This window comes from Procambarus clarkii, chromosome 42 (assembly GCF_040958095.1).
Source record: "Procambarus clarkii isolate CNS0578487 chromosome 42, FALCON_Pclarkii_2.0, whole genome shotgun sequence".
Classification (NCBI taxonomy): Eukaryota; Metazoa; Arthropoda; class Malacostraca; order Decapoda; family Cambaridae; genus Procambarus; species Procambarus clarkii.
In genome coordinates, this window is record NC_091191.1 from 1,779,706 (window position 1) to 1,806,199 (window position 26,494).

At 38.2% G+C, this 26,494-nt stretch overlaps 2 protein-coding genes across 6 annotated transcripts in view; one reads left to right on the forward strand and one right to left on the reverse strand.

The window, feature by feature from the left end:
• Arp8 (Actin-related protein 8) overlaps window positions 1-26,494 on the reverse strand; it is a 48,335-nt gene that overhangs the window by 16,705 nt on the left and 5,136 nt on the right. For both annotated transcript variants that reach the window (XM_045762130.2, XM_045762131.2), the window contains 2 exons: window positions 24,363-24,536; window positions 22,433-22,543 (listed from right to left, as the gene is read on the reverse strand). In XM_045762130.2, coding sequence (XP_045618086.1) covers window positions 22,433-22,543; window positions 24,363-24,536 — 285 coding nt within the window. The remainder of the gene's footprint in view (window positions 1-22,432; window positions 22,544-24,362; window positions 24,537-26,494) is intronic.
• On the forward strand, window positions 1,463-21,914 carry LOC123770334 (uncharacterized). 4 transcript variants are annotated; one of them, XM_045762126.2, is made up of 7 exons: window positions 1,463-2,050; window positions 7,214-7,319; window positions 9,103-9,237; window positions 10,935-12,052; window positions 14,295-14,505; window positions 16,668-16,791; window positions 21,096-21,914. In XM_045762126.2, the coding sequence occupies exons 2-7, from the start codon at window positions 7,307-7,309 to the stop codon at window positions 21,253-21,255; spliced, it is 1,761 nt and encodes a 586-aa protein (XP_045618082.1). In that variant the 5' UTR covers window positions 1,463-2,050; window positions 7,214-7,306; the 3' UTR covers window positions 21,256-21,914. The 4 variants fall into 4 exon arrangements, with proteins under 4 accessions (XP_045618082.1, XP_045618081.1, XP_045618083.1 ...); XM_045762125.2 differs by having other exon boundaries at window positions 1,652-2,050; window positions 9,119-9,237; XM_045762127.2 differs by having other exon boundaries at window positions 1,653-2,050; window positions 9,124-9,237.

Here is a 26,494-nt window from a genome sequence, read left to right on the forward strand (position 1 = left end):
ATGCGAGTTTAAGTTCAATGTTCTTACACTCTGTAATTATAATTCCTCATGCTGGGGATTAACAGTCTCAGAGATAATTATGTTCAGACAAACAGTGCCAGCATAATCTAAACGAGATCTATAGCACTGCAAGGTTAAGTTCTGAGGTAACATTAATATTCTCATTAATAACACATTGGCTATTGCGAACACCAATACATTGTTGACATCCGGTTGGTTCGTTTACTAATTATTCCTACCAGATCGCTGCGCAATCACATTTAATTTCATCACTGCCAATTGATTTTGGCCCCAAATTTTGAATATACCTACTTTAAACTGCAACTGCCACTTATCGGTCCACTTTAACTTAAACTTACCGAGTCCTCCGGTAGTTTTTTAAGTCTTTCTTTGGAACTAAAATGCGTTCGATTTCAGTAATGCCTAAAAATTTACATATACTGTTGTTTACACCCGTTCCCATCTAATGTTATTCTATTTACTAAGTTCTGTCCATTATACCCTAATCCAATTTGATTTTCGACCGCAGTGTGAGTGTTGCAAATGTCGTTATCAACAACGACAAAAGCCGTCTTGCTTAAATCAAGATAAGAAATAAATTGCTTATCTTCATATTGAGGATGAGAATCTCTCATTCTCTTAAAATTCATTAAAAGAACGAAAACAATTTGAAAGTCAAACGCATCGTTGGTGTGTTTTAGCGAGTGTCTTACAATATAAACATTTCGGGGCTTTTAGTGTTCCCGCGGCCCGGTCCTCGACCAGGCCTCCACCCCCAGGAAGCAGCCCGTGACAGCTGACTAACACCCAGGTACCTATTTTACTGCTAGGTAACAGGGGCATAGGGTGAAAGAAACTCTGCCCATTGTTTCTCGCCGGCGCCTGGGATCGAACCCAGGACCACAGGATCACAAGTCCAGCGTGCTGTCCGCTCGGCCGACCGGCTTCCCTTGGAAGGTCATATGACGTCCTCTAACCTGTATACAAGATATAATCCATATGTTCACTGCAATACTATAATGATGGATCACACCATAAGTATCAAGAATATATAAAACATTCAAGTATACTGTAAATATATTCATTAGTAAAAGACGCAATACCAACGTGTTAACAAAAATCGGTTAAATTTAAGTGCTAAAAGTTTACGAAAAAGAGTGAGGGAGTGCGTGGGCGGGGGGGGGGGGGGGCAAGAGCTTTGGGTGAACGAATGTGTGTTTTTCTTTTTATTGTCTTTAGGGCTGGAGGGAAAGGGATAATTGAAGTGGAGGAAGCCCTGAAGGCGGGCATTACCTGCACTATGGAAGCAGCACTGCTACCGTGCTAGTCCATCCGCTGCTCACCTCAGTGCCGTTAACCCAGGAATTTCATATAATAGCCCCAACAGGAGCTGCGAAGCTCCAACAACGGGACGCCAGCTGACAGTATTTTACCAGTTGCAGCACAACAGAACATCTACAGTGCATCACCGCCACACAAGGGAGGGCACTATGGGAACAACAATATAGTATAGAAGCGGCATTACCCAACATTTAATATTGGATTACGAGGTAGTAGTAGGAGCGGAGGTGAGTGGTGGTGGTGGAGGCGAGGGCCCACTATACACATTACCACACCAGCCAGGAGTGGGCCCTGTCACCCACTAGCGGCACACGCTCTACGGACCACGGCCAGCGCGCACCTCCTCTCTTCCTCCTGTGTCAGCCTTTACCGTAGTCTCCCACAACTCTTCAGCCACCACACAAGGTCACCACTAGGCCACCTTCATTGTCAAAAATTCCTGCTGATATCGGACAAGTAATCAACAGGAGATACCGTCTCACAAGACTGCATTAAGAAACTCGCTCACTCCCCAAAAAACTCGAACGATCCAAAGATAAGGGAGCACAGTCAAAACACGACACCCATCTGCACTCCAGTTAGGAGAAGCGTCTCCCAAGGCAAGGGAGAGAGTGCCTGGCACTCGCCATGTTGACTATGGCACTGGTGCTGGGAGTGATGTCTCCTGCAGCAGCCCTCACTCCTACCCACTCTCACCACTTGCAACTAGGTCAGTAAATGAACAAATGTAGTGTAAAGTTAGGTCAGTAACTTTGCCTTACAACTATAATGTATTACCAGGATACTTTACCCTTACTTTTATGACCGGTTTAATTGCTATATTTCACCTCCATTTTTATTTAAAATAGAATCTATGACTACTACTGAAGTGTAGAAAATGCATGTATTACACTTTCAAAGATTATGTATTCTATACTTTGACAAATGAAGGCCCCTGAGGTGTTACAAATTTAATATTAACGAAGTAGCTTATATACTTTACAGCATTTACAAATTAGGTGGTCATGTAAAATATTACTTTAAAACACCGGCGGACAACCATCTCAACACCAAGTACGGTATACTGTACTCCAAATAATAGTCCCCTTGGCGAATCGAAGCACAGGGTTCCTGCTTGTTGGAGCCCGACAAATGAGCCACAGAGACATTAGAAAGATTTGTTTTAGTGTCAGAGTAGTTAACAAATGGAATGCATTAAGCCGTGATGTTGTGGAGGTTGACCTCATACACGGTTTCAAATGAAGATTTGATAGAGCCCAGTAGGCTCAGAAATCTGTACACCAGTTGATTGACGGTTGAGAGGTGGGACCAAAGAGCCAGAGCTCAACCCCCGCAAGCACAACAAGGTGAGTACAGTAGACAAGAGGTGGGTTACTGCGCAACATGCATCAATCACCCCTACACACACACGCTCTGACCAAAGCGTGTCATTTCACCGCACTCCGTCAACATTATGTAAGATCTTTCATTCTTGAGAAATCTCATACCATTTACAGCCCCGCTCCCGTGTCTGGTAATTCCACTACGGGCTCACTATAGCCCGTGCTACTTGGAACTTTTGTTCCGAGTAGCTGAATCTAAAACAACAACAACAATTGAGAAATCTAAGCTGCTTTCCAAACACAATACGAACCATCACCACCTTTCCCATCCATCCAGGTGAGCACATCTAGGAGAGTACGCGTACACGCCATCACGCTCGCATGGAGAATTTGTTCACCCAATTTGCCAGACCAAAATTGGAATGTGCAGCAGTGGTGTGGTGCCCATATCGCAAGAAGTACAGTACATCAATATATTAGAAACGGTGCAAACACATGCTATTAAATGGCTCCCGGGACTTAAGAACATGAGCTATGTTGATAGACTCGAGGTGTTAAACATGCCAAGGCTACAAGTTAGGAGGTAAAAGAGGAGATATGATCACTTCGTACAAAATAGTAGGAGAAATAAACAAAGAGAAACTTTTGAAACTTTAAATTTTAGGAACATAGATTCAAGCTAAGGAAAGAAAAATGCTAAAAAAATATAAAGAAGCTTTCTTTCGCACACTGAATGGCAGACCGTTGGAACAACTGAGAAGTTCCAGTCATATGACAGTATAATAATAGGAAGACGGGACACCACCAACTGTAGCTCTCAAGCTCTCATCCCGTAACTACGCTTAAGTAATTACGCTCCTTTGTGCGCGCACGCACACGCTCATACTAACTCACACTCACTCACTCGCTTCCCCTCTCTTGCACACACACACACACACACACTGTGTGTGTGAGGTCCACACTAATGCATTGTGTGTTTTGTGCAATGCATCGCATTGTGTGTGCGAGGCCAGCCTCAGGCCCCCCAGGGCCTCGTGGCTGAGTGGACAGCGCCTGGCTCTCGTAATCCTAGGGGTCTGAGAATCGATCCCCGGCGATGGCGGAAACAAATGGGCAGAGTTTCTTTCACCCTGATGCTCCTGTTCACCTTGCATTAAATAGATACCTGGGGGTTAGACAGCTGTTGCAGGCTGCTTCCTGTTGATTGAAGTTGGTTGACTGATAGTTGAGAGGCAGGACTAAAGAGCCAAAGCTCAACCCCCACAAGCACAACTAGGTGAGTACACACACATCTAGTAAAGTTTGTGTAAGGAATCATTCAGGATATTGTATACCATATATGTCGGACCAATCCTGGAGTATGCAGTTCCAGCATAGACTGCATACCTAGTCAAGCACAAGACAAAGTTGCACAAGTTCAGAGGTACGCCACCACCCAAGCTGAGGGGCATGAAGTACGAGGAAAGACTACTCTAATTAAACCTCACGTCACCTGAAGACAAAAAGAGCAGAGAGATGATTACAACTGACAGGATTCAGATGGGAATTGACAGGGTAGACAATGAAACATTATTTATCCCGGGTGGTTATCTTGAGGTTATCTTGTGATGATTTCGGGGCTTAGCGTCCCCGCGGCCCAGTCCTCCTTTTTGTTACACATCCCCAGGAAGCAGCTCGTAACAACTGTCTAACTCCCAGGTACCTATTTACTGCTAGGTGAACAGGAGCATCAAGGTGAAAGAAACTCTGCCCCTTTTTTTCTGCCTCTGCCTCGGATCGAACCCAGCACCTTAGGACTACAAATCTCGAACCCTGTCCACTCAGCTGTCAGGCCCCCCCCCCTATTGGTAGGGATGCCTCTCAACTGTCAATCAACTGGTGTACAGATTCCCCGAGTCTACTGGGCAATTGTATCTACATTTGAAACTGTATGGCTTCCACCTCCACCATTTCACTGCCTAATGCATTCCATCTGTTAACTACTCTGACACTGAAAAAGTTCTTTCTAACATCCAACCATGTAGCTCATTTGGGTACCAAGTTTCCACCTGTGCCCCCTTGTTTGTGTACCACCCGTGTGAAACAATGTATCTACCAATGTCAATTCCTCTTGAGAATTTTATAGGTCGTGATCATGTCTCCCCTAACTCTTCTGTCTTCCAGTATCGTGAGGTTTAGTTCCAGTAATCTTTCCTCGTAGCTCATACCTCTCAGTTCAGGGACTAGCCTGGTGACATACCTCTGAACCTTTTCTAACTTTGTTTTGTGTTTGACTAGATGTGGACTCCACTCTGGAGCAGCATATTCCAGTATTGGTCTGACATGTGAGGTATACAAGTTTCTGAAGGATTCCTTACACAAGTTTCTGAAGGAAGTTCTTATGTTTGCCAGCCTTTTTGTCATATGACTCTCTGAAACTACTTATGGTTTTGGCATCACTACCTTTTCTCACTAGATGCAACTATTTACCACTGTTTGCAAAAGAGAATTTTCTAATATTTTTTGGCAGCATTGTTTCCTTAGTTTGAAGCTATGACCTCTTGTTCTTGATGTTGCGGGTTTGAAGCTATGACCTCTTGTTCTTGATGTTGCGGGTTTGAAGCTATGACCTCTTGTTCTTGATGTTGCGGGTTTGAAGCTATGACCTCTTGTTCTTGATGTTGCGGGTTTGAAGCTATGACCTCTTGTTCTTGATGTTGCGGGTTTGAAGCTATGACCTCTTGTTCTTGATGTTGCGGGTTTGAAGCTATGACCTCTTGTTCTTGATGTTGCGGGTTTGAAGCTATGACCTCTTGTTCTTGATGTTGCGGGTTTGAAGCTATGACCTCTTGTTCTTGATGTTGCGGGTTTGAAGCTATGACCTCTTGTTCTTGATGTTGCGGGTTTGAAGCTATGACCTCTTGTTCTTGATGTTGCGGGTTTGAAGCTATGACCTCTTGTTCTTGATGTTGCGGGTTTGAAGCTATGACCTCTTGTTCTTGATGTTGCGGGTTTGAAGCTATGACCTCTTGTTCTTGATGTTGCGGGTTTGAAGCTATGACCTCTTGTTCTTGATGTTGCGGGTTTGAAGCTATGACCTCTTGTTCTTGATGTTGCGGGTTTGAAGCTATGACCTCTTGTTCTTGATGTTGCGGGTTTGAAGCTATGACCTCTTGTTCTTGATGTTGCGGGTTTCAAGAATTCCTCGTCGTAAATTTTGTAGATTATTGTTACAATTTAGTATGTGGTGATCATATTCATCCTTTTCCTTCTATCTTCTAGCTATGGTTATCTTGAGGTTATCTTGAGATGATTTCGGGGCTTTTAGTGTCCCCGCGGCCCGGTCCTCGACCAGGCCTCCACCCCCAGGAAGCAGCCCGTGACAGCTGACTAACACCCAGATACCTATTTTACTGCTAGGTAACAGGGGCATAGGATGAAAGAAACTCTGCCCATTGTTTCTCGCCGGCGCCTGGGATCGAACCCAGGACCACAGGATCACAAGTCCAGCGTGCTGTCCGCTCGGCCGACCGGCTCCCTATTTATTCCCTATGGTATATTTAAAATCTTTAGCTTCTCCTTATAGTCTTGTTTTTCAGTTCTGAAAAACATATCATAAGCATGTTTTTGCACCTTTTCCAACTTATTGATGTGCTTGAGATATGAGCACGAAACAACTGCCTCATACAGTACAGTATTACAATTTTGGTCTCTTAAATCATGAATAGTTTCTTTAGTATTTAACCATCTTTGCATTTAAAAGCAATTTGGAAATTGGAAAGCATAGTACTGTATATGCCTCTTGCACTATATCCTTTATGTAGTCCTCTAGTAACAGTCAGAGCCACACCTATATATCTCTCTTTTTCAGAGTTCTTTAATGCCTTTCCACATGATTTCTAGCCTGTTTGTGACCTATTTTCTATTCCATAACATGACATTTATTCACATTGAATTCCATTTGCCAAGACCAAACCACACATCAGAAGGTGAAGTTTGGTCATCATATCTTCAGCCACATTATTGTGACTCATCGTCTCCATTTGCCAACTATTGCTCCATATAACTACTCTGTCCAGCTGATCTTGGATTTGATTCATGACCTATGCCACAAAGTAGTTAGGTTTAACAAGAGATCAGTAGCAAAAAGCATTTTCTGAAACACACACTTCTAAAAATACATCCATAATAATAGTACAGTAAAGAGCAAATTAAATATTTCATTAGTAAGGAATAAGGAAGCTAAACCATAGAACCAAGAAGAGAAAGAAGAAAATATGTGTATAAGTATTTGTGTGTACGTCTGATACCATACTCCTTGTGAGGGAGGAAATGTATATTTTTACCTCTCAGAATGTTTGGTAATATGTTTATTTGTGATGTGTGTATATGTATATATTAACACGTTGTACTGAACGGGGTGAGAATAGCTTGAGCTACCTCATCCCTTTGTGTGTATTTTACCTCAATAAACTTATTTCAATTTCAATTTCAATTTCAATGTGTATAAGAAGAAAAGTTATCGAGTCACAATAAAGAAAACCCCTTAATATTTTATTGCATTTCCTCAGAGCGGGAGACAGTGGCAAGGCAGTGGGCGCCAGTCGTATATCTTCATCCCGATGAACACCACTACCCGAGTTCAGTAAATCACTTTCTCCGACATGTCAAACCCAGGTAGATCTCACCCATATATCTGTCATCTACACACTTATCCTTAGAGATACACAAGCACTAAACTCGTAACACTAAGCTCAGGTTCAGTTTGCAACTGCCACCTTCAAGTTGTTGCATCATACATATCAAAATGTTGCCATTATTCAGCCTAACATAATATTTACCTTTAAAAAATAAACTAAGACCACTCTCCATTATGAATGCTATAAATACAAACAAATACTCAATTAGTGGTTGAGGTAAAATATCAATAACAAAGATCAATAAAGAATCAACTCAATTAAAATGAATGTGTATAAACCCTACAATAACAGGCACTAAAACCATATATGTACAGTAATATAATCTAATAGCCAACTACTTACACATCATAAGACATTGGTAAGCAAACAATGGAGTTAAGGCCTCTAATGTGTTCAACTTGGACTTTATTAAATAAATCATGAAATGTCTTAAAATTTGTTAAGGCCAATCAAGCCTTTAAAGAACCCAAGTTAGAATGCATAAGTTGTTTTTAACAGAGGGTGACTAATCAAGTGACATGGATCAAGGATGGCAAAGATATGTATTTTAAGGGCAATTCAGTGCAGTACTGTAAACAATACCCTTATGTTCACAGGTACAGAATTTGAAATTTATCAATGTATTCTCCAGGTCTCGAGCTCCACAGCTTGACTATTCTAATAGGTATACAATAACAGGCCCTTAGGTGAAATGCTCTTAGGTGAAGTGTTTTATATCTGCTTAAACATTCAAGCTGAGAAGCTTGGTACCTAAAAATCTAGTGACATTTTAAACACTACAGTACAGTATCTGCAAACATATAGGATTGCTTAAGGTATGTCTTTGTCTGCAATCCACAATCATTGTTATTCAATTGTTTACCTACCACTTGGTGGGTTTTTCTTAGTTTTAGGGTACACACCTAATTCCCAGGCCCCCCCACCTCACTTCGAAGAGTGAACTAGATTCTGGTACTGGCTTCCAGTAGGTCAAGGAGGGTCTCGAAAGGCCTGGTGTGATTTTCTAAGGCTTAGCAATATCAATTCTCAAGCTATAATACGATTGAGGTGAGTTCTCCCAGAAAATTAACCAAGTATTTTACATGTAACTTAATACCAGACCATAAGTGTTTGCAGTACATAGAATACCCTGAATGCAAGAATGAACATATCTGCCAAGAAACGTGTATATTTTAGCTAGAAATCTTTTTCCCGATACACCATTTTTTTTTTTTTTTTACATTTCTAGTATGAGAAAAAGAATGCTATTTACATATTTACCATTAATCATTACCACACAATTATAACAATACTGAGCATTAACAAGTTGTTCCTGATGAATAATTTGGGATGACTTCTTTTGCCACCAGGTGGCATCGGATATCAAATCTAAATCACTTTTGATGGCCATTTGTGTGAATGGACTTTACAGAATGTAGAAACCTACTTTTTCAAAACATTTGATAAGATTAGAACATTGTAGAGTCCCATGAGGGTCTGTTACATTGAACTAACTCAAGATCACAAACATTCTTAATTTGGGAATAGGAAACAAGAAGATATTTTGGTAAGTAATAGCACAAATAATATAAATTTTAAATAAACTATTGTAAAGTACTGTATAATGGATAAATACAGTTTAAACAATCATAAAATATATTGATGCACTACATATATATAGCGTGACATGTAAGGTGTTCCATATTTTGGATTTATCACAAAGTATGACGTATATTTGTAATAGCTGGTATGCTCAAACTAATCTAATACATAGTCAACAGTTTGTTGTTATTCAAGTATAGCAGGTGGCAAGGAATCCAATAGTATTGTGAGAGGAGACTTGACTATAATGATGCCATCACTTCCTGTGGGTAAACCAAGTCAAGGAGTCTACCTCTTATCACCTCACAACTTGGGTAAGGCAACACTGAGAAATCTAATTATTTTTTTTACACATTTTGAATTTTCATGTTCCATAAATTCCTTTAGGTACAAATATGTTGCACATTCATTTACCCCTTCTAATTTTGTTCATAATAATACTTTTTTCATACTATAATTTATAGTACAGTACTTTATTTCTAGTGATTGAAATAAATTTTTCTTAATCTCTTTTCATAAGCACGGTTTCTAATTCCTGTTATTAACTTTGTTATTCTTTGCTGTACTTGTTGCAAGTAACTTTATGTCCATTCTGTAGTATGGTGACCAAAATTTTACTGCATAATCTAAATGGGGTTCCATAATAATAAAGCTCTTGTGTTAAAGCTCTTTAATAACATGGTTATTTTGTTGGCACTGTTTCTAGATATAAATCCCATTATTCTATTTGCCCTATTCCGAATATTTATTCATTGATTTTTCTAGCTTTAGATCCCATGATACTCCGATCTTTTTTCAAATTCAAGGTGTGCAATTTCAACATTATCCTGCCGATATCTGACAACTATAATAATAATAATAATAATAATAATTTATTTAGGAAAAGTGCATACGTAGTTGCAGAGTTACAGTACAAACATTCTGTTTGATTTAAAGATAGAGGTAGTACATACAATACCTAAAGCCACTAGTACTCAGCGTTTCGGGCAAACTATAGTATTATCATTACCTAGACTCGGAATCCTACATTTTTCAACATTAAATTGCTTCTGCCAACCTTTCATCCACTCCAAACTCCTACCTAGATCACCCTGAAGTGATTTTAAATCTTCTGAATTTATTTCCCACTATTTTGCATTTCTGCAAATTTGTAAATGTTGCTGTTCAATCTTGTATTTAAATCATTTATATTCAATATATGGTAAATAACAGAGGTCCCAGGACAGAACTGAGGCCCTCTACTTACAATGTTTTCCACTCAGACATAACTATTTATGCAAACTCTGTTTCCTTTGAAATAACCATGCACTTATCCAACTGAGAATTGCACCCCACAATACCATGAGACTACCTTTCTAATCAGTCTTTCATAAGACACAGTATCAAAAGCTTTGCCAACAGTCAAGGTACACAAGATCACAATCCTCATCACTATTAAATGCGTCAAATATCCTGGAAAAGAACGAGAGCAAATGTGTCAAAACACGAGCAGCCTTTTTTTTAGGCCATGTTGTTAATCTTTTGTTAATCTATGATTTTCAAGATGTTGATGAATAGATTTTACAATTATCAATTCAGTCAATTTTCCAACAGACAATAAGTTAATTGGCTGACAGTTTGACACAAGTAATCAATTTCCATTCATAAAGAGTAGAACAACATTTGCAACTCTCCCAGAAGAATGAGACGATGCAAGTGCTGCAACAATTATGAAGACAATGTATGGATAAAAAGAAAAACAAAAATTCAGTTAAAAAAGTGATAGATGAAATATATTAAATGAAAGGGTAGTGTATACCAACACCATTGACAGCAACAAAGCTCTATGACAAATTCTAGGGAAGAATAGTCCACAAGCTTGGCTCTTATCCAATATCTATTTAGGTAATTTACACTCACAGTTTCTTATTATTTTGCCCTAATTGCAAATCATTAATTTATGACACAGATATACCCTCCATAAACAAATAATAAGGCAGGATCACTAACAGTATTTTTGTTTAACTTGCAGAATGCTCCAATTGTCCATTGCCAAGGTTTCTTTTGGGCAAGATGCCAGGTACACACAGTCCTCCTCCAGTCTATGCAACAATTCATTCCTGTGACTTGCCTCCTGCTGTCAGAGCAAGCAGAAGCACTCCACTTGCAGATGATTATTCAGACGTTTTTAATAATGAAGAAACTGAAATACCATTCTCCTCAGACATGACATCACAAGAGGAAAATCAGCCAAAAAATAACACAAAGAGAGCACCTAATAACAGATTAAGTACGACGTTATCAGTTACCACGCTTACACCTACTTCTTCATCGCCTTCAACATTGTTGTCTGATAAACTGAAAATGGAGGATGAAGATGCTCTCTCACACTACTCCAGCACAACAGAAAACACAGTACAAGTCCCACCATTATTAGGTATCATAAATACTGATACCTCTTCATTTCGTATTGGACAAATGACACGCGCTACCTTTAATAATACACATACTAATCAATTCCATAAGACACATTCCTTAACTTTTAAATCTAATAATATAAATGTAAACAAAAAGGATAACATTAACAATGTAACTAATAGTTTTCCAATCAATACAAATGACAGTTTCAACACCACTGAACATACACCTAATTTTGAAAGAACACTAGATCCATTTTTACTGCAGGTCCAAACAACCAGTCAGAGCAATCCTTCCAGCAACTCTGTTACTCCATATAAGATTTTCACCACAGCTAATCCGATAACAAAACACTTTAGTTCTAGCATTGTAGAAGCAATGAAGCACAACACACACTTGCCTTCTAGAAATACAAGTGAAAATGATGCTGCAGTTAAGCAAAATATGGAAAATGAGAAAGTGATGGCAAATGTTACAGCCTCATACCACACCAGTGAGAAGCGCCACATATTAAAAACTACAAGTGACACAATACTGCCTCATGAGCAACAATTCACTGTGACCTACTGGATGTTTTATCCTTATAACTACGGCAAAAAGATATGCACAGCTAATCTAGGATTTATCCTCGGGCATGTTTTTAAGCTGCCAATAAATGGTGTTTGTCTTGGGGAAGAAATAACCATGGGAAGCCATGTTGGAGACTGGGAGCACGTTTCAATCAAATTTAAGGTAAGTCACACATAATTGACTTCTTTATTAAAATTGACCCTGGTAGAACAGAATAAGGTAATGACAACAACTGTAGAAGCACCAATTTAGAGAGGAGTCGAAATCTAACAAGAGATAAACAGGGACAGTGTTAATAAAGGGGAAATTTCAGAAGCGGTAAGGTTAAGGTTTACCCACTCCTTGAGCATTGAGGTCAAGGAGTGGGACATTGTGTATACAGCATTTTATGTCTTAAAAGTATTATACACTGTTGCTTACTAATTTCAATCTCTGGGACGTCTCTTGATTAGTGCAAAATCCTAATTTGCAAGGCTTAGCAGCTGAGTTACTTACCAACAACCTATGTTGGTAAGGTGGCAGCCTATACTGTATTTACACACAAAATATATATTTTTTTACATTGCATTAATAATGTTAAAAATTATCAGAAATACTATAAACAATTTTTAATTATATAAATGCTTGTACAGTACAGTGTATCCTTGCTAAAATAACTGGCCCTTCCTGACCCCACGAGCTAGCTGTGTAGTTCTGATTTGCGTTATCACTTTGTTCTTGGGCCTGACCCCTGTAGATTGATGTTTGTACAGTAATGTTTTGTACTAAAAATAAAGACATAAATCAGTCATTATTCAGAAATTACCAAATTACAAAAGTGCAACTTAATAGAAAAGAATGTTGCACTTTTTTTTAGAGTTTGGAAAGACAGAAGAAATCCTGCAGGTAATTAAGGTTATGAAGACAGTTCTAGACACTTAATACTACTGTAGGATACAGAAATATCTGATGGGACGAATCACTATGCCGAGTAACGGCAATAGTTGATCTCTGAAGTTAATGCACTACATACTATACTGGCAATAAAATGGAAGACATGCTAAAGTCACAAATACGAGGAAATGAATTTATACCTGGATATGTCAAAAAGATAAATGAGTGTAAGCATAAACATAAGAGAGGTTAACACTGCTAGGAATAATCCCAAGGCAACAGTAGTCCAACCCTATCAAACCACCTGGATTGTATCCAGAGAAGGCTCTGGGAGTTGTTCTACTTCCCAAGCCCAGCCTAGGGCCAAGCTTGTCTTTTGAGAGCTTGGTTCATCAGTGTTGCTTGGGGACAGCCCATAGGTCTACATATCCACTACAACCCAGTTAGTCTGCCACTTCTTGCAGAAACTTATCTAATTGCTTTTTGAAGAAGTCAACTTTTGCTCTGGCAATACTTCTTATACAGTACTTGCTGGTAGAATACTGAACAACTGTAGACCACTGATGTTCATTGTTCTCTGATTGTGCCTATGGCATTTCTGCTCTTCATTGGCTCTATTTTGCATTTCCTGCAATATCATTTGCTCTAGTATGTTATTTTATTGTGCAAATTTGGAACCTGGCCCTCCAGTATTTTCCACTGAAATTATGTAATACCACTCGTCTCCTTTCCAGAGAGTACATTTTAAAAGCTTAGAGACAGTCCCAATAATTTAGGTGCTTTATCGTGTCTATGCGTTCTGCATGTTCTATGTATTCCCTCTATTTCAGAAATCTCTCCTGCTCTGATGGGGTTAGTGAGTATTGAGCAGTGCTCAAGGCGGAACAGGACAAGTGATTTGAGTAGTATGAGCATTGTGATGGGATCCCTGGAATTGAAGATTCTCATAATCCATCCTGCCATTTTTCTATCCAATGCTATATTTTCTTTGTTATGCCCCTAAATATTAGGTCATCAGATATCGTTATTCCCAGATCCTTTACATGTTCCTTTCCTACTATGGATAGAGCTGAGTGTGTCTTCTACCCTTTATTTCATTTAAGGTCTTCATTTTTACCATGCCTAAGTACTGTACTTGGAATTTATCACTGTTAAACATCATGTATTTTTCCACTGCCCAATTGAGAACGTTATTAGTATCAGCTTGTTTTTCAATGTCTTCCGGAGAGGTAATTTTCATGCTGATTTTTATATAATCTGCAAAAGATGACAAAGCTGTGATTTGTATTTTTGTCTATATCTGATATGTGAATAAGGAAATATAGTGATGCAAGGACTGTGCCCTGAAGTAGCTCACCCCTACCCAGGAAAGCACTTCCACGTCTACTACCCAGCATGAAGAGCAGGATACACACCACTACAAATCCATCCTGACTCACAGAACTAGACCATGTATAACATATTCCTGATATAAAAAATACTCTAGTGTTAGTCTTCTATTAAAAAATGGTCTGATAATAAAACTTTACAGGGAAGTACACCAGTACAGATGTATGTATCAACCCACACTTTTGGAGCTTACTACACTTATGATCCCCGTCTCAACAAGTTCCTTTATGCTGATGAAGATGTGAGAGAAGGCATTAATATGTCACCCATATATCCACAAACTGTGCAGCTCACAGGATTTCACCCAATTCTTTATGCTGCACAAGGATCACATGGACTTTGGGGAGCTCCAGGTAATTTTATCCTTTTTTTTGTACCTGTGGGTACCAAGTACTGTATGTTATTATAGGAACACCTATAAAACTTTATTACAATATAAAAAGAGACAAAAAGATTGGAATAATGACTCAGAAATGACTTGTGACCCTTTAACTCACCATATGACATCCCAAAAATCTTGTACAGTGTTATTTTCAAGTCTTCTTGATTCCGTCTCTTTAACTGTGGCAAGGTTCATCCTCTTTTTGTCCCTTCATAGTTTAATCTTCAAAGTTCTGGTAAGACCCTCATTATATTCCTTAGATTTTCAAGTTTAGTTTTGTGTTTCTTGAGGTGGGATTCCTTCCTTGGGCAGAATACTCCTAATACAGAATCAGAAGTTTTATTTGTAATAACTTTTACAAATCATTACAAATCTGGTTGGACTTAACAGGTTTACAGCAGTAAATATAACATGTAATAACATGGGTTCCTAAATGCCCTTCTTATGTTTGCCAGTTTTGCTTATTTATGTGAGCTTCTGGTGTATATAAACTCCCACATCCTCATTTTTTGCCATTTCAGAAAATCTGCTTGTAGTACAGTTGTCTCCTTTCTTGTCTTGTAAACATGGATCCTGGGTTTGATTCCCAGGCAGGACAGAAATGGTTGGACACATTTCCTTTCACCTGATGCATCTATTCACCTAGCAGTAAATAGGTAACCAGGAGTTAGGCAACTGTTGTGGGGGCTATATCCTGAGTAGAGTCAGTAGTTCAACCTAGGAGGAGGACCTCAATACAAGCCTATACATATACCTGTATAGAAACTTCCCATTCTCAACCACGGAAATTATATCATTTCTTTGCTACATCTCCAAATCTCATTACCCTGCATTTGTCTGAGTTAAAGTCTAGTATCCTAATCTGCAACCACCCCTGAAGTTTATAAATTATCTTACATATTCATTCAATCTTAATGTGTTCTTATTCACTCCATCGATTCTGCATCATTCGTAAACATTCACATGCGTGCATCAACTTCCTCATTTAGGTAATGTACATATATACCACTGCCAGCAAGAGTATAGTATTCCACTTATTATATCCCTCTACTCTGAGGCCTCTCCTCCTATAACTGTTATCATAGAGGTACTCTCTAATCCAATTTAGCACCCTCCTAGTTATCCCTACTTTTTTCTCAGGTATGTATAGCAGGCTCTTGTTTGAAGCTGCATTAAATGTCTTCCAACAATCCATACACACACAATCTGTCCAATCTTCCCTTTCTTGCTTTATTGATGTTGCACTGTCATAAACTCCAGTAGGTTCATTAAGCAGGACTCTCCTTCTGTGAAGCTATGTTGGTGTTTGAAGACAAGGTTTGCACCCTCTAGATCAGTGGTTCCAGATGTTTTGGGGCCTTCACCTGCTTGGTTTCATGAACTAATACCCAGTAGCCCTCTAATCTGGCCTGGGGCTAGGCTTCTCTTGTAACTGCCTGATCCTAGAGGCTTCCTGTTTTCATAGTCTGAAGGCCCCACATCACAATCGGTTTGATTTAGGTTAATTTGGTAAATCTAGCTGGAACTTGCTATGTTCCCTTTTGAAAGCTTCTCCCTTTGTTCAGCAATATTTTGTATATTTGTCTAACCTTGTCACTCTCCATAATAGAAAAAGAAAACTTGTATAACGAAATGATTTTCGTTATACAAGTTTCTTCGTCTGTTGACATGTAACATACGAAGTTTTAAGGGTCATTTTGTGTTAGGAACGGGAGATGTGTGTGTGATGCTGTTGCCTGATGGTGGTTAGATTAGGTTACAAGCAGGTCAACTTATAGTCACCTGCAATGTCAAGTGTGGCTATGCAGTATTTTGTACTTTATGAATGAGCCACTGTCATCCATTGTGCTGTAAGCATGTCTCCAGTGATTCCTTAGCATCTATATAACCCTGTAGATATAGTTAGTAAAAATTCCTATGATGCTTGTGTAATTAATATGTCATCCTTCCTGAGTGTAAACATTCCTGTCCAATTTACATGGAGGAACTCTTATCTCATTCTGCTACTGCTTAAAGTTCAAGTTTCAACTTTCCATTAGGAAAGCACATTACCTTATATAATACTTTTTTTTGTAAGGCATAGTATAAAGCTTATTTAATCATATAATGAGGAAAACTTTGATGTCACCTTAGGTATTCATCAGTACATGTCCATTCCACTTCTGAAGGATGCCACAGGAATAGGAATGGAATGGAAGACATGGCTTAATCTGAAAGTTATAGACTTGAGCAATCCAGCAACAATAAAACAACACAGGTATGTATAATGTTGAGCACAAGGTAAAGGTAATCGTGTAATCTTTTAGAATATTATCTTTACTTCTGGGACTCTCGTATGTTGCATGCAAATTGGTGTACTTTAAGACCAAAAGGATATTTTTCAATTTGTACCTCCAATACTTTCTTAGGATAATCACCAAGCCAGAAAAGAAATCCATGCCTGACTAAAAGCAGGAAGGAACCAAAACCTAACTCTGGCTGCATAAGCACCAAGAGCACTGGTGAAGGCACTAAGTCAACACTGAGCAAGGAAAACATTTGAAGGATGAGGTTCCGTATTCTCTGTCCAGTTTTCTCATGCCCAGTGTAGACCTGTTGTGCATTCTGTCAATTATTTCAGCCGTTTATTGAGGAAAATACCCTTAATAAAGGCTGATAAAAATAGGAAGTGTTGATGATGCACCGGTGTTCAGAATGAGGCTACCCATTACCCTAAAGAAAAAGCTGCAGATAATAAAACACACCGAGAAGGAAGAAACAACAGAGATAGCACACGTTTACAGTGTGAACCACTTCACAATTTGTACTATTATCAAGGACAAGAATATAATTTTAAAGCATGTGCAGAAGAAGAAGAAGAAGAAGAAGAAGAAGAAAAAGGTCTATGTGCAGAAGAAGAAGAAGAAGAAGAAGAAGAAGAAGAAGAAGAAAAAGGTTTTGTGATTTGTGACATGGAAGAGCTATTAATAACACTTTCGCCCAGACATGACGCAGCATTGCGTCATCCGCTTACTGTCGGTAATGCCGGGGATGACGCAGCATTGCGTCATCCACTTTAAATAATCGCCAAAAATCAGGTTTTTATCCAATTTTGGGGGGACTGGTTTTAAAATGCGCGCTGATGTCTTCCCATTTTCTTTGTTGAGCCTCGTGGCCCTCAGGCGTCTTGGCACACGCCGAGGGCCCATTGTTTTCGCTCCACTGTTGTGACCAATGTCGCCTCCCCTCGCATCTCAAACGTGTGAACATTTCGGCTATTTTCCGTGGCTATATTTCTTACTGCGGCTTTAGAAACTATCTACGCTTACTCCACGATGGATAGTGATCATGAACAAGGCCCTTCCAGGAAGAAAATTGCGAAAGAAAGGCTTGAAAAGGGCGGGAATTGGGAGTGTAGCTGGAAGGCGTCTGAGCGCTCACTCGCAGCTAACGCATGGCCCGTCTTCAACTCGTCGGCGGTTGGAGCGTGACCAGGTTTTTAAATTTATATGCTAATGTTCCTCTAGAGAATTCTATTGCGAACCATTTGAGACCAAAATGAAAGACCTAGGACGAAAATTGAGGTGACCACACTGAAAATAGTGAAAACATTTTATCGCGCTTGCGCGCTCCTGGGTAACTCGTTCGCACTTTCTCTGTTTGCTGCGGGTAATTAGCAGGGCTTTTGGAGTTTATATGCATTTAGTGCTGTAGAGAATTCTATTGCGAACACAATGATACAAAATTTAATCTCGTAGGACGAGAATTAAGGTGACAAAGTTGAAGAGAGTATACACTTTTCAGAATTTACGCGCGCTCCCGTGGCATCCTGGGACCCAAATCGCACAGTTGAAGGGTGGCGCACGGGGTATGCCAAAGTGTTAACAGTGTGGCATGAAGACCAGAATTGCTGTATTAATTATATTGGCCTTATGCTCATATAAGAAAAAGTTAGAATAGAAGTCTTTCTGAAGATTTAAAGAAGAAATTAGGTGCAAATGCAAGTGATACATTTATGACAAGTCATGAGTGGCTTACAAGGCCAGAACAAATTTACATAAAGATGTGTGTCAAGGCTGCCAGTGATATTAATGATGACCAACCAATCTCTACTACTGCCACGTCTAGTAATTATATCCCTTCACTCTTCAAAATTACCCAGCTTTAACAAGCAGGATAACTGCTTGTTCAAGGTAAATAATAGTGTTTCTTACATTATTTGTCCCCAAAATATTGATTTTATATGATGATCTTTGGAGGTCCAGGAACGTATCCCCTCCCCTCCCTCCCTTATGTAACACGGGTTTTGGGTCCCTCTCTCTTTACTTCACTTCCTTCTTTGCCCTCTCTACCCGTATTCTTACTTTTATTTCTAAACCAAGGGACTCCAAAACTTTTAACAAAGCCAACTCCACGCCACGTGGTCCTAAGACGATTGACCGACTTAGGATTCTACACCCAGTATGACGTGACCTAAGCTCTGAACAAAACCCTAGAGTCACCTCTGCTGCCACCACCAGACCAGTAATACAAGAGCAATGATCGAGGTCTGGATCGATCACGCTAATTAATCAACCTAGGGGCTTGATCCCCACTATAAACGATGACCTTGAGTGTGGAATAAATTACACGGTAATGATAATTCCGATTCGATGTTAGAATCGGCGCCCAATGCAACTCTGCCTCGTGTGGACCACGTGACCAGGACAAGTATACACATAAAACACATGGAAACAATAAAATGCAAATTAATAACAAATTTAATTTATTAAAAGAAAACTAAAACAAAATCTAAATATGTTCACTCCCTATCACTTTAACACTCCCTACTTGACCTGAGTGGCAAATGAGAAGACTATTTCTATACATAACCATAGCAACTATACCTCTATGTTTTCCAGCTAAGATGTTGGGCTGGTCTTGGGGAGAGGTAAGATGTTTGACCTCTCCCAGCTGCTCGGCAGATCACACTGATTTTTTCCTTGTCTGGACTACCCCAGACAGAGTATTGTATCCTTCCGCCTAGTCAAAGTCCTACCCAGTTACTAGCAAGGTTTAAGTTATAACAATTAACCTCTGTTGTACTTAATTGATCCAGACTGGTTGAATTATTTTACTGAATTAAATTACAAACATCTAACGGCAGAGCTGTTCCCGATCACAAAAATGGTTATTAAAACTTTGAGAAATAGTAGACCTGTCAACCCCTGATGACCTATGACCGCCGGTCACTCCGCCTTAAAAGTTAGATCTGATTCGTGACGTCACTGATGGTGACTTAAACTCAATAATTAGAATACTCTTGATATTGTATCCAGTACTATTATACAATACAATTTTAATGCAAAATGAATAAAGGCTAATTTTCTCTAAATTACTGAATACTATAGGATGGTTCATTATACGCAGCTATGAACAAAGCGTCGGTTAATTCCACCGCGAATTCCCCTGGGGGTCAGGTCACCATGCGGCTCAGCTTCCCATTCTCTTTTGTCGATAAACCACTCTGGATAATTCTTACAACAGCCTAGTTTGTTACACTTATTTAAAGAATTGTGCTAAAACAGGAAATCTGGTTCAGAGCCCTGAACACGAATACGAATACTCACGAATACCTTTTCAGAACGCATCCCATTTGTAAGCTTGGGACTGCCTGTATTAATATCAGAGATTGACTCAAACAACAAAGATTGAAACAAAAACCTGCCACTGCTTGAAAGGAAATATGGAGAGAGGAAAACATGCAAATGGTAATTGGCAATGGGTAAATAACCCTTGCTCCAACTCGGCCACTTTTAGGTAACAACTCAGATCACCTGGGGGGGCCCCAATCCTCCACTCATCTCACTCACGAGCCACCAGTACCGAACACCAAAACACACGGGGAATAAGACAACGTGGAGGAAATAGGGAAGCTACTGATAGACCACCCAGACGAAGATGTTTTAGTGCATTTAATGCTTGATTTCTGGGTTGCATCCCTCAGTAGCTTCCCAGAGCTTACAGCAGTGCCTTGGAGAGAACACCTTTGCTGAAAAGAATAGATTATAACTAGCAATGACAAATAAAGTCTTATCCATGGAAGCAGGCACAGAACCAGTTTTCAGGAAACATCGTCATTGGTACGTCAAATGCAGTGCTAGTGAGAACAAACCAGCTATTTACAATTCCTAGTTATTTTTTGGGATTAAGCAAAATTTGATATTAATAACATTTTGGAGTACAATATAGGTGTGTTTAAACTGGATTTTTTTTATATTTTGGAAGCTTAACTGCAATACATAAAGTATTGTATATATATATTAGTAGGAGGTTTATACTGATACTTTATGATACTACTGTATATGAATAGGTAATATTTTATGCAATACTGTATAACTTTGAATTCTGATGCAATAAATTTTAGATCATTCATATCATAAATTTTGGCCTATGATATGAATGATCTAAACATTGAAACCTTCACAGATAACTACATTTTAAGAACATTGCAACTGCATAGTAGACTCTTGAAAACAAATTGTAAAATAAACGATACAATCTGCTTTATAAATTGAAGTAACTTTTATCAACCTTCTACAGCCACTGGTGGTATTATGAGGGGCGCTGGGGAAATCCAAGCATCAAGTGCCACATACTTATGCTTGGCTTCTGCGAACACACCAGAGGACCCACTGGAATACCACTCAAACGCATTAACTTCCCATGTCGTCACACCAAGAGTAGAATTCCACAATTATAGCTCCAGTCATGCATTCACCATGGCATAAATCACAAATGGAATGTAAATCTCTATTGTTAGCAAGGGATCCTATCGGGAAAGTTATAATACAATTACCAATAAAGCCTAAAATTCTGGCAAAATGCTCAGCAAATCTGTTGACTGAATTCTCATGCTAACTGAATATACTATACTAGTAATAAGTGTGCACTCTAGAACGCAACTTGCAGACCACGTGTCCACATGAGAGCATTTCTTACTCTCATATCCTTGTAAGTCACTTTGCCTAAAACTTATTTAGAGGTTTATTAAACAAATTATGAAAGCAACATACTGTACAAATAAAAAAAAAATAAAAAATTTGGAAAACATTAAAAACTAGAATAAAGCAAATTTAAATATATCACTTATAAAATATGCAGTTATATGAGCAATTGAATTTTTTGTTAAAAAAAAAAAAATAAAATGCTTGAGTTCATAACAAAATGTTGCTGCAATTACCCAACTTGAGTACTGTACTGTATAACTCAGTTGCAAGTCTCACAATTATACAAAACACTGTTGAACTTTGAGAGCTTGTTGAATCCAAGATAAATTATTGAATATGTTTTTTAGAAATGCAAGTGAGAAAATATATAATGAAAACCATAACCGATGCCATAATAAACAATATAAATGTTTTTGTTTGTTTTCTTGTAAACATTTGTGATAAGTCTCCAAAACAAAGAGAGAAGTGTGGGCAATGTTCCTACGTGCCCACACATACCTCCACGGTTTCTAACAAATTTATCTCTTACAAACAAATCCATAAGGGCCGTGACGAGGATTCGAACCTACGTTTGTGAGCATCCCAGACACTGCCTTAATCGACTGAGCTATACTTATGGGATGCTCACAGACGTAGGTTCGAATCCTCGTCACGGCCCTTGTGGATTTGTTCATTGATGCATCACGTTATTGTGATTTCTGTGTGTTATCTCTTACGCATTGCTCTGGAATATCAATGCAATGGTCTTCTGTAATTTGGCACATTACATAATACAGACAAAATCACTTTCAAATTTATAAGCAACATGTGCTAAATGCCAATCTAATTGAGGAATCAATATTTACAATAAATCGCAAAATTACTGGCATTATGACATACTAAAGAATTAGAAACAATATAATGTAGACACTTGGTTATCTACATGCCTACCTGTAGTACAAAGCAGCCACCAAACCCCAGACCGTTCAGTAACAAGTTGGTCAACTTCTTCACGTGGTCACGGTTGTATATGTCAGGAATGATTAACACGGCCCGATAAAACTGAAAGAAATAATGAACTTTTTATACAAAATATTAGGAACTTTGTTGTTAACCAATGACTGGGAAAATTTTATGACTTCTGTAAATAATGTATCATAGTACTATAACTTTCTATTTTAACTGCCTAATACTGTACAGTCATCCACATTGTAACAAGATGATCTGTGCCGAAAAACTCACCTACTCAAAATATACATAAAAATTAGAATAGTGCATTTAAAAATTAGGTTTTGAATATATGAAAATCACCTTTGGGTAGAATATGCTATGACTCCCCAAAGTATAATATCAACTGTGGTATTGGGAATGGACATTTCAAGGTCAGGCAGGATTGACTTACTGCACCAATATCGCACACAACTTTTCTGTCTCCACAGGGTGATAACACGTGTTGAGTCATTGTTAAAATAAATTTATTTCCTGCCATTGACAGCTTTGCAAGATCTGCACAACATATTCAAATCTCAAAAACCCCAAATAACATCACCTATATGGTGATGATAATTATAGTGAGCTCTGGTTAACAACCAACTACCCACCCTTGTTTACATTCACTCCTGCCACCAGGGAATAGTACCTCTTCCAACCTCCACATGCCATAACTCACTCTCTCTCCACTTACATTTCAATGCTTAGGTAAAATCCAATATAAATAGGAAAGTGGAGGTAGGCTGGGTAGGAATGGAAGTGACATAATAACCTCAGAAAGGTGCCTTTCAAATACTCAAAGTCTGTTTTCCAAGTTTGCCTATTCTACCACTCCTATTCATACTATACAGAAATTGAAATGGAAACTAGCGAGATGTGGGAGGCTTAACATCCTCCATATTTCAATTGAGAATGTAGTCAAAAGAGATAATGGATATAACAAAGTATGGAGAAACACGGTTATACAGTATTTTATAATGTGTATAAACCTCAATATATCTTACAACAGCCAATCCTTCTGTTTTGGTAGTACTTATAGTAACGATGAGGACCACAGTACAGTATATATACCAACGTACAACAAAATTAGAACATAAAAATCTGAGCTATTGAGTTGGACAAACCAGAAAAATATTATTTACCTGTGTTATGTGACAAACTAAACTAACCTATCCTAACCTCCCTAGGCCTAATACATGATATCTGAGACCTAATATAATACATGTGTGTGCTATACTAGACCTAGGAATAGTGTCACCTCGATTAACGAGCTTAATCCGTTCCGGCACCGAGGTCGTCATGTGGAAAACTCGTCTTGCGAAACAACAACAAAACTGTCGTAAAAGGTGACCGAGAACCAGCAGAAACACTCATTAATCGAGGAAAAGCTCGTTAGTAGAGACAAATGTTCTGTGAGGGGTTTGCTCGTTACTCAAAATGCTCGTAGATAGAGCCGCTCGTTAATCGAGGTGCCACTGTATTTAAGTTTGTATTTTAGCTTCATTTATTTTAAAAGAATTCCTTACTAGTCATTATATTGTACTACTATTGTACTACTATCTAAAAGCTAGGAATGTACAAATTCTGGCTATTGATGATCGTTGACTAAACCACACACACACTAGACAGTGAAGGGACGACGATGTTTCGGTCCATCCTGGACCATTCTCAAATCGATTGTCAAACTAAATCGAGTAAATCGACAATTGACTTGAGAATGGTCCAGGAGGGACAAAAACGTCGTTGTCCCTTCACTTTCTAGTGTGTTTTGGTCAACATATTTCAGCCACGTTATTGTGACTCCTCGTCTGCATATTGATGATCATCATAATAGGTAATATCTAAACAGGAGGATGGGTTGCTTACAATGATAATCATCAAGAAGTCAAACCTTGAGATCCTTGAGTGGAACATTGAGAATTGTTGAAATACAATGGCCCCAAATGGTCTCCAAGTCAGCCAGTACAGCACTAACAGATCCACCCAAACCACTATGGATATTGAGATCGCCACGCACAATGGGAAAATGGACATTGAATTCCAGGCTGGGGTGCAGAGACAATATCTGAAAAGGAGCCACACTAAATATTAGTCAATTACCAAAGCAACTGTGAGGTATTCTTGTCCCATTCCCCAATTAACAAAGGTTTTGCAACACAAAAGAAATTATGACATAGCCATATATATGTAGAAACCAAGCATTCTTCAAACAAAACAAAATCTTTCTTACACAATTAATTAATAACTACTGTTTTCTGAACAGCTGTGTGGATGGTCCTGACGCATATGTTCTCAGATAAGAGTTACTATTGACTATAAACATTAAAATTTTTTAAAAAGGTATATTTAACTGCCTAAAAGATTTATTGGTTAAAATGTTATTAATATAGATACTGTACTGTAGTGTATACAAATTTGTGTATACTGTACAGTATTAAAGTATGCAAACCATTAATAAGAAGGTCCCAAGTGATTATTGAAGCTATTTAGGAACTTTAAAAAGCATTTCTTGTATGAATCGTGCAACTGCTATTTCCACTGCTAAACTCATGGGTAAATTAATAATATAGTTTTAAGTGTTTCCAGAGAAATTAGTAACCAAACTTTTAATACTGAATACTTTTAATACTGGGCATTAATACTGAACTATTCACCCATTAGTAGTTGGAGCATGGTTGTGAATAGAAGGTTTTGCTCTAGGGGAAACAAATAGGGTAAGACTTAAAATGAGTCAAGGAAAGGGAAGGTTCTAAACCTGCTTCAATATGTTACTGAACAAGCTTTATCCAATCTTGTCTTGTATAATGTTAAGTATTTAATGAATCTAGAGTCGAGCAGAATACTGGAATCATGAAGGTTTGCAATTGTAATACTGTATAAAATTTTAAGGGAATAAATCACCTGCATTGAATTACGTACTGGCCAATTAGTTTGGTGTTTATTGATGAAAATTACTTTAAGGGGGCATGGATTGGTTCTGGAAAAGTTGTTCAATGTCAACCAATATTTTTTGACTAGTTGTACAGTACTGTATATGAAAAGGGCTGCAATTGTTCCAAGTTTCAGTACTGCAGCATAAATAGAAAGAGAGATATATATTTTTTTTCAATGAATTTTACACATTTTCAAGTGAGAATAAAAAAAACACACCTTTCAGATATAATCATTCTATGACACTTTTCTGACACATTAGCATATAATAAAGGTTTGTAACTTATCGAGTTTCCAAAACATCTTTAATTTTCCTAATACAAATATTCAAAGTTCCCCCAAAAAATTATGCAAATATGTCATGTTTATTGCTATTATAAAATCAATAAATGAACTTAGGAAAAAACGATAAGTTCCGAGTTTAGAGACATACACTTTACATATAAGGTGTAAGTTTCATGTAAATTGAATAAAAAATTAAAGTTATTCAAACGTTTATGTTAGTTGAAAACATTGAAAATAAATATGAAAATAATAAAGTCTAAGGTGCTGCCATCTGTGGCTGAGGTTGACATCAACCAGTTTTCTCCAAAATTGGCACCCTTACAGATAGGCTTATGTGCAGTCAGGTGTATAAGTTTCATCCAAATCGTCCGATAAAAAAACAAAACAAAAAAATTTGAAAAAAAAAAATTACATTTTTTTAACTTACATTTTTTTCTAATAAAACTAATTGTAATATTTTTTTTAATATATGCTATTGTGATAGCTGAGAGTCATAGACATGATTTCAGTTGACACTTGTGTTTGATAATCGTTTTTGACCATTTTGGAATAATTTTGACACCTTCTTCAATATTTTTTTCTCCCTTCCTATTTATGCTACGATGCTGAGACTTGGACCAGATGAAACCCTTTTCCTATACAACTAGTCAAAAACGTTTGATTGAAATCGAACAAGTTTTCATTTAATGAATATTTGGGGGAAATCGGGAGCCCTTGCCCCCTTAATCAACTAACTGCATATGCCATTCTCGTACATTTTGAAAAAACACAAATTGAAGGCCTCACAGCATTGCTGTATTGAGAGCC